Genomic DNA, 14,214 nt, shown 5'->3' with positions numbered 1-14,214 from the left:
TCTTTTGCAATCACAACAACTATTGTAACTCTAATTTTTTTCAATTCTTTATTTCGTCCATTACCACAGCACTTGTTTTCTAGAGTCTACTTCCTCTTGTTATGTTACCATATCTTGTTTTGCTAGATTATAACATTTCCTCACATTTCCAAAAGAATCATCTACAATATCTAAAAATATATTTTAAAACAAATTATTAAAAGTAATAGTTAGAAGTTGCTTTCTTTAAATATATTATATAAAATTTTAAATATAAAATATAAAAATAGTTTTATTATATTATTTATTTCTTTTTTACTTAAAAATTATAATATTATACATATAGATAAACACTAGATAACCTCTAATCTCTTGTTAAGTTTAAGAAATTAATTTACAAAAATTAGTATAAATATACTATAATAAATAAATAAATAAATGGAAATAAAACCCTAACCTTAATATAATTACCATATAATTCACAGTTAGAACTCAAACTTAAGTACCAGACAATACCTCATTTGCTTATTCTAAATTATCTTTAATAAATAAATATATTAATTTGGTCCCTCCCATTCTTTTTCTTGTTATTCCGATTCTCTCCATGCGCTTAATATAATTCTCCTCCTTATGTATAGTCGTATATGTATATTTTATATATGCTCTAAAGCCATATCTCTCTAGTAAATTATACTGTAGTTTTTTCACTCGTTTTCTTTCCTTCTTTCTTTCTTTCCTTCCAAACATCTTTTAAATATATTAAATCGGAAAAAAGAAAAAAAAAATTGCAGTGTATGAAACAAGTCTGAAACAATAGTAGGTAGTTGTGAAAGAAACACAGATATGAGATTTTATCCTCTTTAAGCAACGGTATTTTTCATTATCCCCAATTTGCCCTTCCTTGACAATCATATCTCACTCCTCAACCTTCCTTAGAAGTCTCTCCACTAGATCTTCTACAGTCCTACTCATAAGAACAATATCTTAAAAGATGACCAGCTGGGGCGATCTTTACACCGTTTTAACGGCTGTGATTCCACTATACGTGGCTATGATCTTAGCGTATGGTTCCGTCCGTTGGTGGAAGATATTCTCTCCCGACTAGTGCTTGGGAATCAATCGGTTCGTCGCCATATTTGCAGTTCCTCTCCTGTCTTTCCATTTCATTTCGACCAATGACCTTTACGCCATAAACTTTATGTTCATCGCCCCCGACACCCTGCAGAAACTTATCATGTTGTTTGCCCTTGGGTTGTGGGCTAATTTTACTAAGAATGGGAGCCTGGAATGGATGATTACCATCTTATCTTTATCCACTCTTCCAAACACCTTCGTCATGGGCATTCCGTTGTTAATCGCTATGTACGACGAGTACTCCGGAATGCTAATGGTTCAAGTCGTGGTTCTGCTGCAGTGTATTATTTGGTACACTTTTCTACTTTTTCTATTTGAGTACCGTGGGGCCAAAATGCTCATCATGGAACAGTTCCCCGAAACAGCGGCTTCCATAGTTTCATTTAAAGTTGATTCCGATGTGGTTTCGCTTGACGGTCGTGTTTTTCTCCAAACTGACGCTGAAATCGGGGAAGACGAGAAGCTTCATGTTGTAGTGAGGAAATCCAATGCATCGAGAAGGTCGTTGGGCCTGGTTCGCTTCCGGTATTGACACCCAGGCCATCCAATCTCACCGGTGCTGAGATATACATCTTGAGCTCGTCTCGAAATCCCACTCCCAAGGGCTCGAATTTTAACAACTCCGACTTTTATTCCATGATGGGCATTCAAGGATTTCCCGCGAGGCAATCTACTTTCGGTCCAACTGTTTTGTACTCTGTTCAGTCATCAAGGGAACCAACTCCAATACCTTTCAATTTTGAAGAAAATAGTACGGTCATGTCTTCACGATTTGGATTTTATCTAGCACAGTCGGCTCCTTCTTCGTACCCTGCTCAAAATTCTGAATTTTCCTCCCTCGCAAAGAACGCTAGTAAAAACAACTAGGCCCAGCACCCGCAGGAGAACAATAACGTGAATCATGATGCAAAAGAACTACACATGTTTGTGTGGAGTTCCAGTACTTTGCTGGCATCAGAAGGTGATGGCCTTCACGTGTTTGGTGGGGCAGATTTTGGAGCGTCCAAGCAATCTGGACGGTGAGATCAGGGCGCTAAAGAGATCAGGATGTTGGTCGCTGATCACTCTCAAAACGGGGAAACCGAAGGTATATACAATAACTTCATTCATTCATTCATCTAAATTTGCTTTGAATTTTTAAAAATTTTGTGAACTATTGGTGTGAAAATAATGGCAGCCAGTGGTGAGTTGGATGGAGAAAACTTTGGATTTGCTAGAAGAGACGGCGAAGACGAGAGAGAAAATGGAGGACCCAATGAACTCAATAAGTTGAAGTCCAATTCAAAAGCGGAGCTCCACCCAAAGGCCGTCGTTGGAGCACTTATCGGTGGTGGCAAACAAATGCCTCTGGCGAGTGTAATGACCCGACTAATCTTGATCATGGTTTGGCGGAAGCTTATCTGAAACCCCAACACATATTCCAGTATCATTGGGCTGGTTTTGGTCCCTAATTGCTTTCAGGTAAAATGATCATTTTGGTAGTAAATTTTTAATGATACAACCTTCAAACTTTGTTCACCTTATTTGGGTATTTTGAGACGTCATAAATTTACTGGTTTGGGGGGGTTTGAATCACAGGTGGCATGTGAGTATGCCCAAAATATTAGAGAAATCTATCTCCATTTTGTCAGATGCTGGACTAGGAATGGCCATGTTTAGCTTAGGTAAGCATTTTCTTCTTCATTCAAATTTATGGTTTACTAGGAAAAATCCTCGTGTGTTTTTTCTAATATGGTAAAAAGGTCTGTTTATGGCCCTGCAACCCAAGTTGATCACTTGCGGGAACTCTGTAGCTACCTTTGCCATGGCGGTTAAGTTCTTGATCGGCCCCGCTGTCATGGCTGCTTCTTCTATTGTAGTAGGGTTGCGCGGCACGCTCCTCTGCATCGCCATTGTTCAGGTTATTTACCAATAATAATAATAATAATAATAATAATAATAATAATAATATCCTTTCCTCCATAACTATTTCCCTTGTTCGAATGTCACAATTGATTCAGTTAATTTTCTTGCAATTAATAGGCTGTTCTCCCACAAGGAATTGTACCCTTTGTATTCACCAAGGAGTACAATGTTCACCCTGCAATTCTTAGCACCGCGTAAGTATATTAACGTACTTGGAAATCGGAATATGTATAATCGGAACTGATATCTTGAAATGCAAATTTGTAGGGTTATCTTTGGGATGTTGATAGCATTATCGATAACACTGGTGTACTACATTCTTCTAGGACTGTGAGGCTTTTCTTTTGTTTTTGAGTCATAGGAGCGGTGTTATATGTTTGGGAGCAAGCATTCATCAAAATCGGTTTACATCCTTAATTAAAAGCTCGAGGATTTGCTGGGAAAGAAGCTTCCATTACAAAATAATTTGCCAAAGGGCTCCGAACTATTTGGAGGTAATGCTTAGGTAAAGGTAATTGACTTAGGGGAGACATTGAAGAGCAAAACCAGGGTTGTTTCCACTCGATATTATGCTTTGTTGTAAAGTTTAATGTCCTTGTATTTGCAAATCGACAAAGGGATATGATTAATGAAATCAAGTAGAAGAGGAAATAAAGGGGATTTTCTATTTTTTTTAATTATAGATTAGTAAAAATGAGTTTTTGTTTTGTTGTTAGTGTTGGTTTTGATCGTCCGTAGAAGCAGCAATTATTTGCGGTTGTCGTGTTGCTTTGGTTTGTGTACTTTTAAACTGTTTTAGGATATTGTTTTATGATTATGAAAGAGATCCAAAAGGAGTTTATTGTTGATTAGTCAATCTTTCACCCTTAATTAGAGATTTGGTTTTAGACAATGACGTTTCACTAATGAACTTTCACGTAAACGGAAAAGAACAAAACCCAAATTCCCATGTCCAGTGAAGCACTTTTTAACCCACTTGCTGGCTTTTCATTAAATATACTAATAAAATTACCACACAATTTGTTTTATTTTATTTATTTTTGGTACAAAAGAGGTATAAAACCAAAACTGAATTAGTTAAGGTAAATTTCCTCCGACTTAATCATCGTGTAGTAACTGAAGTACTTGAGTCAGTGGTTGCATATATATATTTCTCCTCAAAGGTCTTGAAAAAGTCATGTTAGTCAAACCATCAATTAACTTGTTGCCCTCTCTAAACACATGTCTAACATGAACCATCTAGGGACATTGGAGTAAGTCCTTAATGGCTTGACCCATAGCAGAAGTGTTGGTCATCCTCATTTGCTTGGATCACCTTGATAGCTTCAGTGCTATCCATCTCAAGTACCATTTTTTCTAAGCCTAGATCCCATGTTAGTTGGAGCCCATCAAGTGCACCCTAGAGCTCCACTAAAAACACCAAGCAAATGCCAATATTTCTGAGAAACTAGCAACCCAAACCCCCTGGTGATCCCGTATTACTCCTCCTGTTGCAGCAATCCCGGATAAGTAGCCAACTACCCTATTAATATTCACTTTTAGCCACCCAACATCTGGTGAAGTCCATTTTGTCTTCATTCGAGAAACAACATTAATTTGTCTCAATGGATGCTCCCTTCCCTAATTTGCTTGTAGAAAGTTCCCTCTCATCTGTCAACTTTTCTCCAAAATGCTCCAGGTTTCAATGAATTATGTGTTGAAAACATAGTTATTCCTTCTGACCCAAAGCTGCCAATAGATGATGCCAAATAGTCCTGGCCACACACTAGACTTACTGGCAAAATAATCTGGGGCAACGAGATTCTTCTCAAACCAATTTTCTACTTTTTTTTTAATATAAATAACCTAATAATATTAAAAAATTATGAAAATAACCCTGATACCATATTATTTAAGAAAATGACCTTGTTTCTACGGTGCCAATGGGTGTCATTTCCCAAGACAACACCACCCAAAAATATGACAGAATCATTGCCTCTTAATTGAAAAAATCATTGGATATAAAAAAAAAATATTTTCTTTTGGCACAGTCACTTCCCAAGGTGGCACCCATATAAGTTTTCTAAATGCACCGTATTTTCATAGGTATTTTCGAAGGTAAATGGAAAAAAAAATTATTAATTTTTGTTGCTGCCTCCTTTAATGGAGGCACAAAATTGGATTAAAAAAAATATTTGTTAGTGCCTCCTCCTTCAATGGAGGCACCAATACCAGTAAAAAAATCACTTTGGTTCCTACTCCAAATGTGGCGGCACCATTATTTCTTTTGACATTTTTTGGTGTTGCCACTTTACATCAAGTTACCAAAAACAATAAAAAAATTCCCTTGGTCTCTACTCCAGATGTAGCGGCACCAGTAATTTTTTTTGAATTTTTCAGTCTCACCATTTCATATAGAGTCACCACAATGAGTAAATTAGATTATATGGATCAATACATTTATTTTTTTCATCATCTAAATATTTTTTCCTTCCACCGATTGTATTTTTATATACATAACTAACAGATTAAATATTGCTTAACATAATAACATTTCAAATATTGCTTAAAACATAAAATTCAATTAAAAAATTATTGGTGTCGTCACATCTAGAGTAGACCTACTCATGGGTCGGTCTACCCGGCTCGGCCCGAAGGCTGGCCCGAAATGTGGGAGGGTTAGGCAAAAAATATAGGCCCGAAAAATGGGCTTGGACAAAAAAATAAGGCCCTTTTAAAAAATGGGTCTAGCCTCAGATAAGGGTTTTTTTGCTCGGGCCCGACCCAAATTCACTAAATGACAAAAAAATCTGCTATTTTTTTTTGTTTTTGAATGTTGTCTTTTGTTGTTTTCTCTCTTTTTGCTACCATATTACTATTATATTGCTACTATTTTGTTGTTATTATTTGGATATTGTATAAAACTTATTTTATTATTAATTTTGTTATTATTTTAAAGGCATTTGTTAATTTTGTTATTATTTTAGAGGTATTTGCTTGTTAAGTTGCATCTCTTAGTGTTATTTAAGTTACATATTTTTAAAATTTATTTTTAATTTGTTGGAAAATATTTATTTTAATTTTATAGTATTTTAGATGTATTATATATATTTAAAAATTATATAAAATAATATAAAAATTAATACAAGCGGGTTGAGTGGACCCGAATTTTAGTATTTTTATTTGGGTCAGGCTTGGGCAAAATTTTAGACCCATTTTTTGGGTCCGGCCCGACCCGAGCCCAATGAGTGGGCCTAAATTTTTAGTTGAGCCTGGCCCAGCCCATGAGCACCTCTAATCTAGAGTAGGGACCATGAAATTTTATTTTTTATTTCTACCTTTTTGGTGACTCCATTTGAAGTGGTGGCACCAAAAAATTCCAAAAAAATAATGGTGCCGTCTCATCTGGGGTAGGCACTAAAGAGATTTTTTTTTTACTAGTATTGGTGCCTCCATTAAAGGAAGCGGCACCAAAAATTAATAAAATATATTTTTTCCATTTACCTCCAGAAATAGTCGTGAAAATATAGTGTATTTAGAAAACTTATATGAGTGCCGACTTGGGAAGTGGTGGCACAAAAAAAATGTTTTTTTTTTACATCCAATGATTTTTGTAATTAGGAGGTAATATTTTGTCACATTTTGTGGTGGTGTCACTTTGAGAAGTGGCGGCAGCCATTGACAATGTAGAAACAAGATCAATTTTCTAAATAATCAGATACTAGGGACATTTTCATAATTTTTTAATATTATTGGGTTATTTATCTAAAAAAGCCCCAATTTTCCAACCTAAGGTTGAAGAATTCCTATCTTTTACCTGGCTTGATCACTGAAGACCGTGTTGCCACAGCTGGAGTACAAAACCACAACACATGCTCAATGGTTTCCGACTTATCTCCACATGCCTCGCAGCTTGCATCAACCGTAAGGTGGCACTTCACACGGTTTACATTTGTTAGAACTCTATCAAGATAGGCTAGCCAAACGAACACACGTACCTTTTAAGGGGTCGAAATGTGCCAAATCTGATGCCATATTTTTTCATTTTTAGTCACATCAAACCTACAAGAAGTAGCATACACAGATCGTATGGAAACCCACCCTTATTAACATGAGCCCATCCCACAAAGTCTCCACATCTTGCTCCGATGGAGGTTTATAAGCTAAAATACTCAATATAACTGGATTTGGCAAAACTGTCCTAAAAAATAACCAATTCCAATCCCCATTTGTCATCACCATCACCTTCACATGTACATGCTCCTCAGGTATGCATTCAGGTGTAGTACAACTGTAAAATAAAAAAGAAAAAGACAAAAAAAAGACCTAGCCTTTGACCCAGTTATCTCTCCAAAATTCAACATATATGTCATTCCCAAAATTCCATATAACACCATCCTTTACCATATTCCATACTCTGCAGACATCCTTCCACAATCAAGAAACATTTCCCACATATAAAGTAGAAGGTAATCTACCCTTCCATTTATACTTAGCTCTGAGAATTTGAACCCAAAGTTGATCAAGTTTCTCTATAAGATTAAGGGCTAGTTTGGCAATACTTTTGAAAAGTGTTGTGGAAAAGTGCTTTTGAAAAATTTAGTTTAAAACTTGAGTGTTTAGCATTGTTGTCAAAAAGTATTTTTGAGAAATAAAATGTCTATTTTAGACATGTTATTATCAAGTAACAAATATGCATTTAAATAATATTTAAATTAGTTAATATTATTATATTTAAGAATATAAAAAATATTATAACTTGTTGTTAATATTTTAATATATGAAATATAAATTTTAAATATTTTAAGCAATAAATATTAATTATTTATAAAATTTAATTAGAATATATAAACTATATTTTAAATATTTAAATATAACCATTAAATATTTGTAATTAGTATTTTAAAATATTTTTATTTTTAATTAATGATATTAACACATTTGTAATTAAGCACCAAGAAAAATAAAGGGAAAGTACTATGTTATTGGAGGAGTGAAAAAGTAATTAAGTACTAAAAGTGCTTTTAGGAGAAGAAAAGCTAAAAATTTTAGCTTCTCATCTTCAAAAGGGCCACTTTTGAAAAGCTAAAAATTTCAGTCAAAAGTAGCTTGTTTAGCACAGCTTTTCTTCCAAAACTACTTTTGGAGCCAGAAGTTCTTTTTTAAAGCACTACAGAACAGGCCCTAGACTCAATTTTCATAAGGAAAGCATTAATAGTATTGTCAAACTTCGTAAAACCAAGGCCTCCATTCTTCATACCTTTGCAAAGATTGTCCCATTGGACTAGATGTATCTCTTGTTTCTCCTCTGTGGTCCTCCATACAAAATCATGTATAATCTTCTCCATCTCATAGCACATTCCTTTCAGAACCATTGTTGATTGCATTGCATATATAAAAATGACGGTTAGAACTAGCTTAGCTAGTGTGATTCTACCAACAAGAGATAGCAATTTAGACATCCATCTTGCCAATTTTTCCTCATATTCTCGACTATATATTGAAAGGTATCCTTTGTGACTCTTTGATGCAAGAGTGGAACTTCAAGGTATTTCCCCAAATTATCCACATGAGAAAAGCCAAGTCTATAATTGATATTTACCTTCAATTCATGGATGACATTCTTCGAGAAAAAGATTTGAGTTTTTTGTGCATTAACTCGATGTGCGGAGACTACACAAAATCTCCCAAGCACCCTTTTCATTGTTTCCATCTAGTCAATAGATGCCTCACTAAACATCACCAAGTCATCTACAAAAAATAGGTGAGAAATACTAGGACCATCCCTAGAGAGTTTTATAGGCTTCCACCCCCTGTTAAGAACTTCCACATTGATAATCTGAGCTAACCGCTCCATACAAAAAACAAAGGTATAAGGTGAAATTGGGCCACCTTGTCTTATACCTCTGGATGGAGTAAATACTTCAGTGAGATTCCTATTCCATATACCTGCATTATCGAATAACTAATATAGTGTATAATGAAGTATTGGAGATTACCTGAAATACCAATAAATATTTCTGCAATAAAACTCTAATCCAGTCTTTCATATGCTTTTTCTAGATAGATCTTCACCGCCATCCACCCTTTCTTTCCAGATTTACTACGCATTGAGTGAATGATCTATTAAGCAACAACAATATTGTCTATTATACTTTGTTTAGTTACAAAGCTTGACTGGTTCTGAAGCACCCATTTTTGCATCAATGGCTTCAATCTATTAACAATTGTCTTTGTCACAAACTTGTACAAAACCGTACAAAGGCTAATAGGTCGGAATTGGAATAAGCTCTAAGGATTTTCTACCTTAGGAATCAACACGAGCAAATTATGATTGAGTCAGTATTCAAGATTGCCCCAACTCCAGATATTCTTCACAAAGTTACAAACACTCTAACTAACCACATACCACTTTTTTATAAAAGATTGCGTGTATCCCATCAACTCTAGGAGCTTTCAATTGGTCCATGTTAAATACAACCTTCTTAATTTCTTTTGACGTGATACTAGATTGCAAATAGTTGAACTCAACCTCAGTCATCTTGTAAAATAAACCTTGCTCCATCGATGTCATGTCCTGTGGCCTTTCCTTAGAGAAAAGGACTTTGTAAAATTCGGTAGCCATTTGTTGAAGCACCTTCAGCTCATAACACCAATTGTCATTGTTAAGCTTTAGCATGGTAATTAAATTAGTCATTTTTAGAATAGTGATAGTATAAAAAAATTTGTATTAAGGTCTCCTTCACAAGCCCATTTACATCGGGATTTTTGTTGCCAAAGACTCACTTCTTGGGAAAGGATATCCTCCAGCTCGATTTTAAGTTCCTTCTGTAGGCTACCAAGGAAATTAGATGGATGTCTATCAAGCCTCTCCTCAGTCCTCTTTAACCTGGCCAGAAGCATCCTCTTCTTATTCCCAATGTGGCCAAAAGAGTTCGTGTTCCACTCATTGACTTTAGAACAAAAATTTTCAACATTAGTCACCACGGCATCTCCTTAAGACCAGGATCCACTCAGAATTGAGTTGAATTATGCATGATAAAGCCATGCCGCAAGAAATTGAAAAGGCCTAATCAACTTGAGAACTACCTGAGGCCTAGTGGATATACAAATCAGCCTGTAATCTGACCTTATACGTTGCAAATGGGCCACCAAGGATTTAGGAAAGGATACCAACCAATCTTTATTACAAATCAACCAGTCCAAACATTGAAAAAGTGACCCCCAACGCTAGGTGAAAGATGGCCCTTTATACCCTATATCAATAAAAACGTGGTCAAACATGAAATCCCGAAATAAGAGATCAACATCCAAATGTGACCCTACACCATATTTCCTTTCTTCGCTAAACATAATAGCATTGATATCACCCCCTCATAATCCACGATTCATCTTGTTGGGGGTTAAGGATGCTAATTGATTCTACATGCGTTTACATTTTGATGCACAAAGACTAGCATACGCAAACGTAAATAGAAAACTTTGTTTCATACCTTGCTTGAAATATCGAAAATGAATAAATTGAGCATTAACTTCCACAACATTTTAACCATCATTATATCCTTCCATAGGATCCAAATGCCACTTGAAAACCTATTTGCTTCTAATATGTACAAAAAGCCAGAATTGGTTTTTCGAATAACCTCATCGGCTTTATTCTCACTAACTCTTATTTTCAATAAAATAAGAATATTTGGTTTCAGTATATGCAGGATTTTTTTAAAATAGCATCAAATTTGGAGCTAGCAGCTCATTTACAATTCCAACATATAATATTAATATCCATAAAAAATAATAAGTACGGGGAACCACTCACTTCCTAGTCGATAACCTACCAATTGCGGGGACATCCACACCACTATGTTTGACTATCACCATTTGGTTCGATGGTTCCTCTCCAATCAGTCTTCCATTCATTAGCACCATATTCGCATCACCATTTTCCATTTTCATCATTTCTATAGGCCTCTCAAAATCATCTTCTAGTCTAGGACCTCTACTCGCATTATCAAGCTCATTCGAGAGAGATTCCACCCATTCTGCCAAAAAGGAGTTTAGAAGATTATTTATGGTCCACCCTCTTTCTCACTTTATGCCCCTTTTTGGTAATTCCTTTCATGGAAATAGTCATATTTTCAAAAGTCAATGAACTTTTGGCTTTGCATGGGTCATGTACGCCACCTCTAGCTTGTTTTATTCCATTCCTTTCCTCAATTTTGACAATTGTATGTCAATTATTTGAAAGAATTGATTTCTTTTCAATTGTAATAAAAGTAGTATCTTCTTGGCCCACCAGCTTTGAACCATTCAGCCCACTTATCGAGCCCTTCACTTAGCCATCCAACTTCTTAAGCCCATGCGCACCACTTGGCCTAACTTCCATTTGACCCGCATTTTTAGAATTATTAAAATCTCTCACGTCATTAATTTTTGCAACCCCCTTGTTTCTCATGACACTTCCCCATTTTTCGTGCTTTTTATTCTCCTTTACACCTGTTCATGGGTCAGGTCACTCGGCTAAGCCTAAAGGCTCGCCCAAAATATGAGAAGATTTGGGCAAAAATATAGGAAAAAAAAATGAGTTTGGACAAAAAAATAAGACTCATTTAAAAAATAGGCTGAGCCTCGGGTAAGACATTTTTGGCTTTGACTTGACCAGGCCCAAATTCACTAAAGGACAAAAAAATTTATTTTTTTTTGTTTTTCAATATTATTTTCTTATTGTTTTCTTCCTATTTTACTACTATTTTACTATTATGTTAAATAGTAACAAAATAATAGTAAAATGATAGCAAAATAATGAGAAAACAGTAAGAAAATAATATTAAAAAATAAAAAAATAAAATAAAATTTTTATCTTTTAATGAATTCGGGCCGGATCCAAACAAAAAATACCTTATCTAAGGCCCGAGCCGTTTTTTAAACAGATTTTATTTTTTTATCCAAGCCCAATTTGTAAACGGTGAAGAAAAGAAAGATGGAAAGCTGAAGTCAAAAAGCAGGTTACCTAGGCTTAGGCTAACTTTGCCACAAACCCTACCCTACAGAAACATGTTGCCATTCTAGTTAGGGTATACGTGGAGTCTTTGGTCAAACGTTTCAACTCTTTTCCCTTCTTCAAGTCCCCTAAAGCCTTTTTCTTTTTTTTTTTTAATTTTGTTGGAGGGTTTTGACTTTTGATTATGATTGTGATTTTAAATTAATTTTCAAACTATAAAATATTTTAACTACATGCTTATGTTATTAATGTTATAGTAATGAAATTTATGCTCACAAGTAAGATTTCATTTAACATAATCAAAATGAAACAATTTAGAGACATATGATGCAACTAAATCCTTTTTCCATGTTATATATAGTGTGGCTTAGTGAATAGAATCCAAATTTATAAATAAATGGAAAATGGTTTTTAACTCTCTCATCATCTTAGGATTTAGCATTTAATGTTTTAGTGTTTAGAGATTAAACCTTAAAATATTATTTGCTTATACCAATAAATGAGGTCTTTTTGGGAAGTAAATGAGTTTAAAAGAATATGAATATAATATTTATAATCCCATGGCATAAAAGTCATTTCTTAAAATGAATTCAACTATTTGTTAAAAAAGTTACTTTTAATAAAAATAAAGTATTAAGAGAGAATATAAGAAATTATAGACTAAATATAACCAATGGAGTGTTGAGGATTATGGTGGAAAGCATTGAATTTGATTCTAAATTACTATGGTTTAGGGTAATTGAGGAGAGAAAATGTCTATATAAATAATAAATTTATTATTAGCTCAAAAGATGCTGTCACTTTCGCAACTATATGACATCATTGTTGAGTAATAAAATAATTTTGTTGAAGAGGCAATTTTCAAAAACAATAAAATAAAAGCTTCTACATTTCAATTAAACTAATATAAATCTAAAAATTAATTAAAGAGTAAATTATGCAATTAAAACTAATTTAATAATCAACCTACAATGCAAAAAATGTCGTTCCCATGAATGAAAATTTTCTCTTTGAATTTAGCACCACTTGAGTATTATCTTGCAAACTTCCATTCTTCCTTTCTACGAAACCATTTTGTTTTTGGTATTTTAGGTGATAATTTTTTTGAAGAATGCCTTTTTTAAATAAATTGATTTAAATTAATTCTATTATTCACATTAATATCATTTATATTTATCTTCATGTAAAATAAAATGTAAGAAAATATTAGCTCATTGATTACCTAATATTTAATTACTACTAATTTGCATTACATAGTTGGATCGTAAGGTGAGAAAATAACTTATATTATTAGGTAATCTAAAAGATCCATAATATGATAAATTGAAATTGAGCAAATCAGTTAAGGGACTATTATGATGTCTATCAAGTCCAAAATGGGAGATACATTGTATTCGGTATCAGAGTAATCTACTCCCATAAGATAGAAACATAGATGTGATTGTTTGGATTGACAATACATTGGATAGGACCCAACTTGAATTAATCCTAGGGATTAATTCACTTATGATATTCATAATGTGACTTATCTTAATCTTGAGTAAATAATTATTATATATGTGTGACTCGTATTCTTTGATGCACTAAAAGCCTAAGTTCAAATAGCAAAAAAGTCGAAAGCTGTCATATTGGGCACACAACTTCTGCATGATATAGCTGTTGGAAAAATACAATTAAAAAAATAGTTTCCAGTTACGCGAAAGTATAAAAATTTTGAAAACCGAGCTAATTTTTGATATTTATAACAATAAACTTTTTCTCGAAAAGTACTTGTGCTTTGAGCGAGATGAATTTAAATTGTTCCAGACTTTCAACCGAACAGTCTTCTCTGCTATCCTTGTACCCTTTATTGCATTGAGTGTGGCCTTGAGCAATACGAATCAAACACAAAATAAGAAATGATTTAATTACTTTCAAAAAGAAAGTAATTCTCTCAAATTGAAATTAGTAAAAGTTGTAATTTCTAGAAAATAAAATTTATTCTTAGAAAATAAATTTTTACTATAGTTTAATAGAATAACAATATATGAAACTTGTGTGTTAATAATTCTATCGGTGTCATATATTTATAAGAGAATATAAGAGAATCTTGATGGAATACGAATAACACAAATAGCATTTATTTAATGAAAAACACTCCCCTAGTCTAACTAGTAGAGAGAAGGCAACACATACTAGATAATAACATTAGGATTGTCGCCCCTCACATGTAAAATGAA

At 33.8% G+C, this 14,214-nt stretch overlaps 1 protein-coding gene across 1 annotated transcript; it reads left to right on the top strand.

The window, feature by feature from the left end:
* The first annotated feature begins 604 nt into the window (after positions 1–604).
* Positions 605–3,851, top strand: LOC108463076 (auxin efflux carrier component 3). Its single transcript, XM_017763019.2, is given in 8 exon segments — positions 605–1,619; positions 1,622–2,200; positions 2,291–2,553; positions 2,555–2,574; positions 2,692–2,777; positions 2,856–3,013; positions 3,136–3,212; positions 3,286–3,851. Coding segments are annotated over 8 exon segments (1,899 nt in total). The 5' UTR covers positions 605–970; the 3' UTR covers positions 3,353–3,851.
* Positions 3,852–14,214: the final 10,363 nt, after the last annotated feature.

The sequence above is a fragment of the Gossypium arboreum genome, chromosome 3 (genome assembly GCF_025698485.1).
Source record: "Gossypium arboreum isolate Shixiya-1 chromosome 3, ASM2569848v2, whole genome shotgun sequence".
NCBI classification, from domain to species: domain Eukaryota; kingdom Viridiplantae; phylum Streptophyta; class Magnoliopsida; order Malvales; family Malvaceae; genus Gossypium; species Gossypium arboreum.
This window is presented reverse-complemented; position numbering and strand designations above follow the sequence as displayed.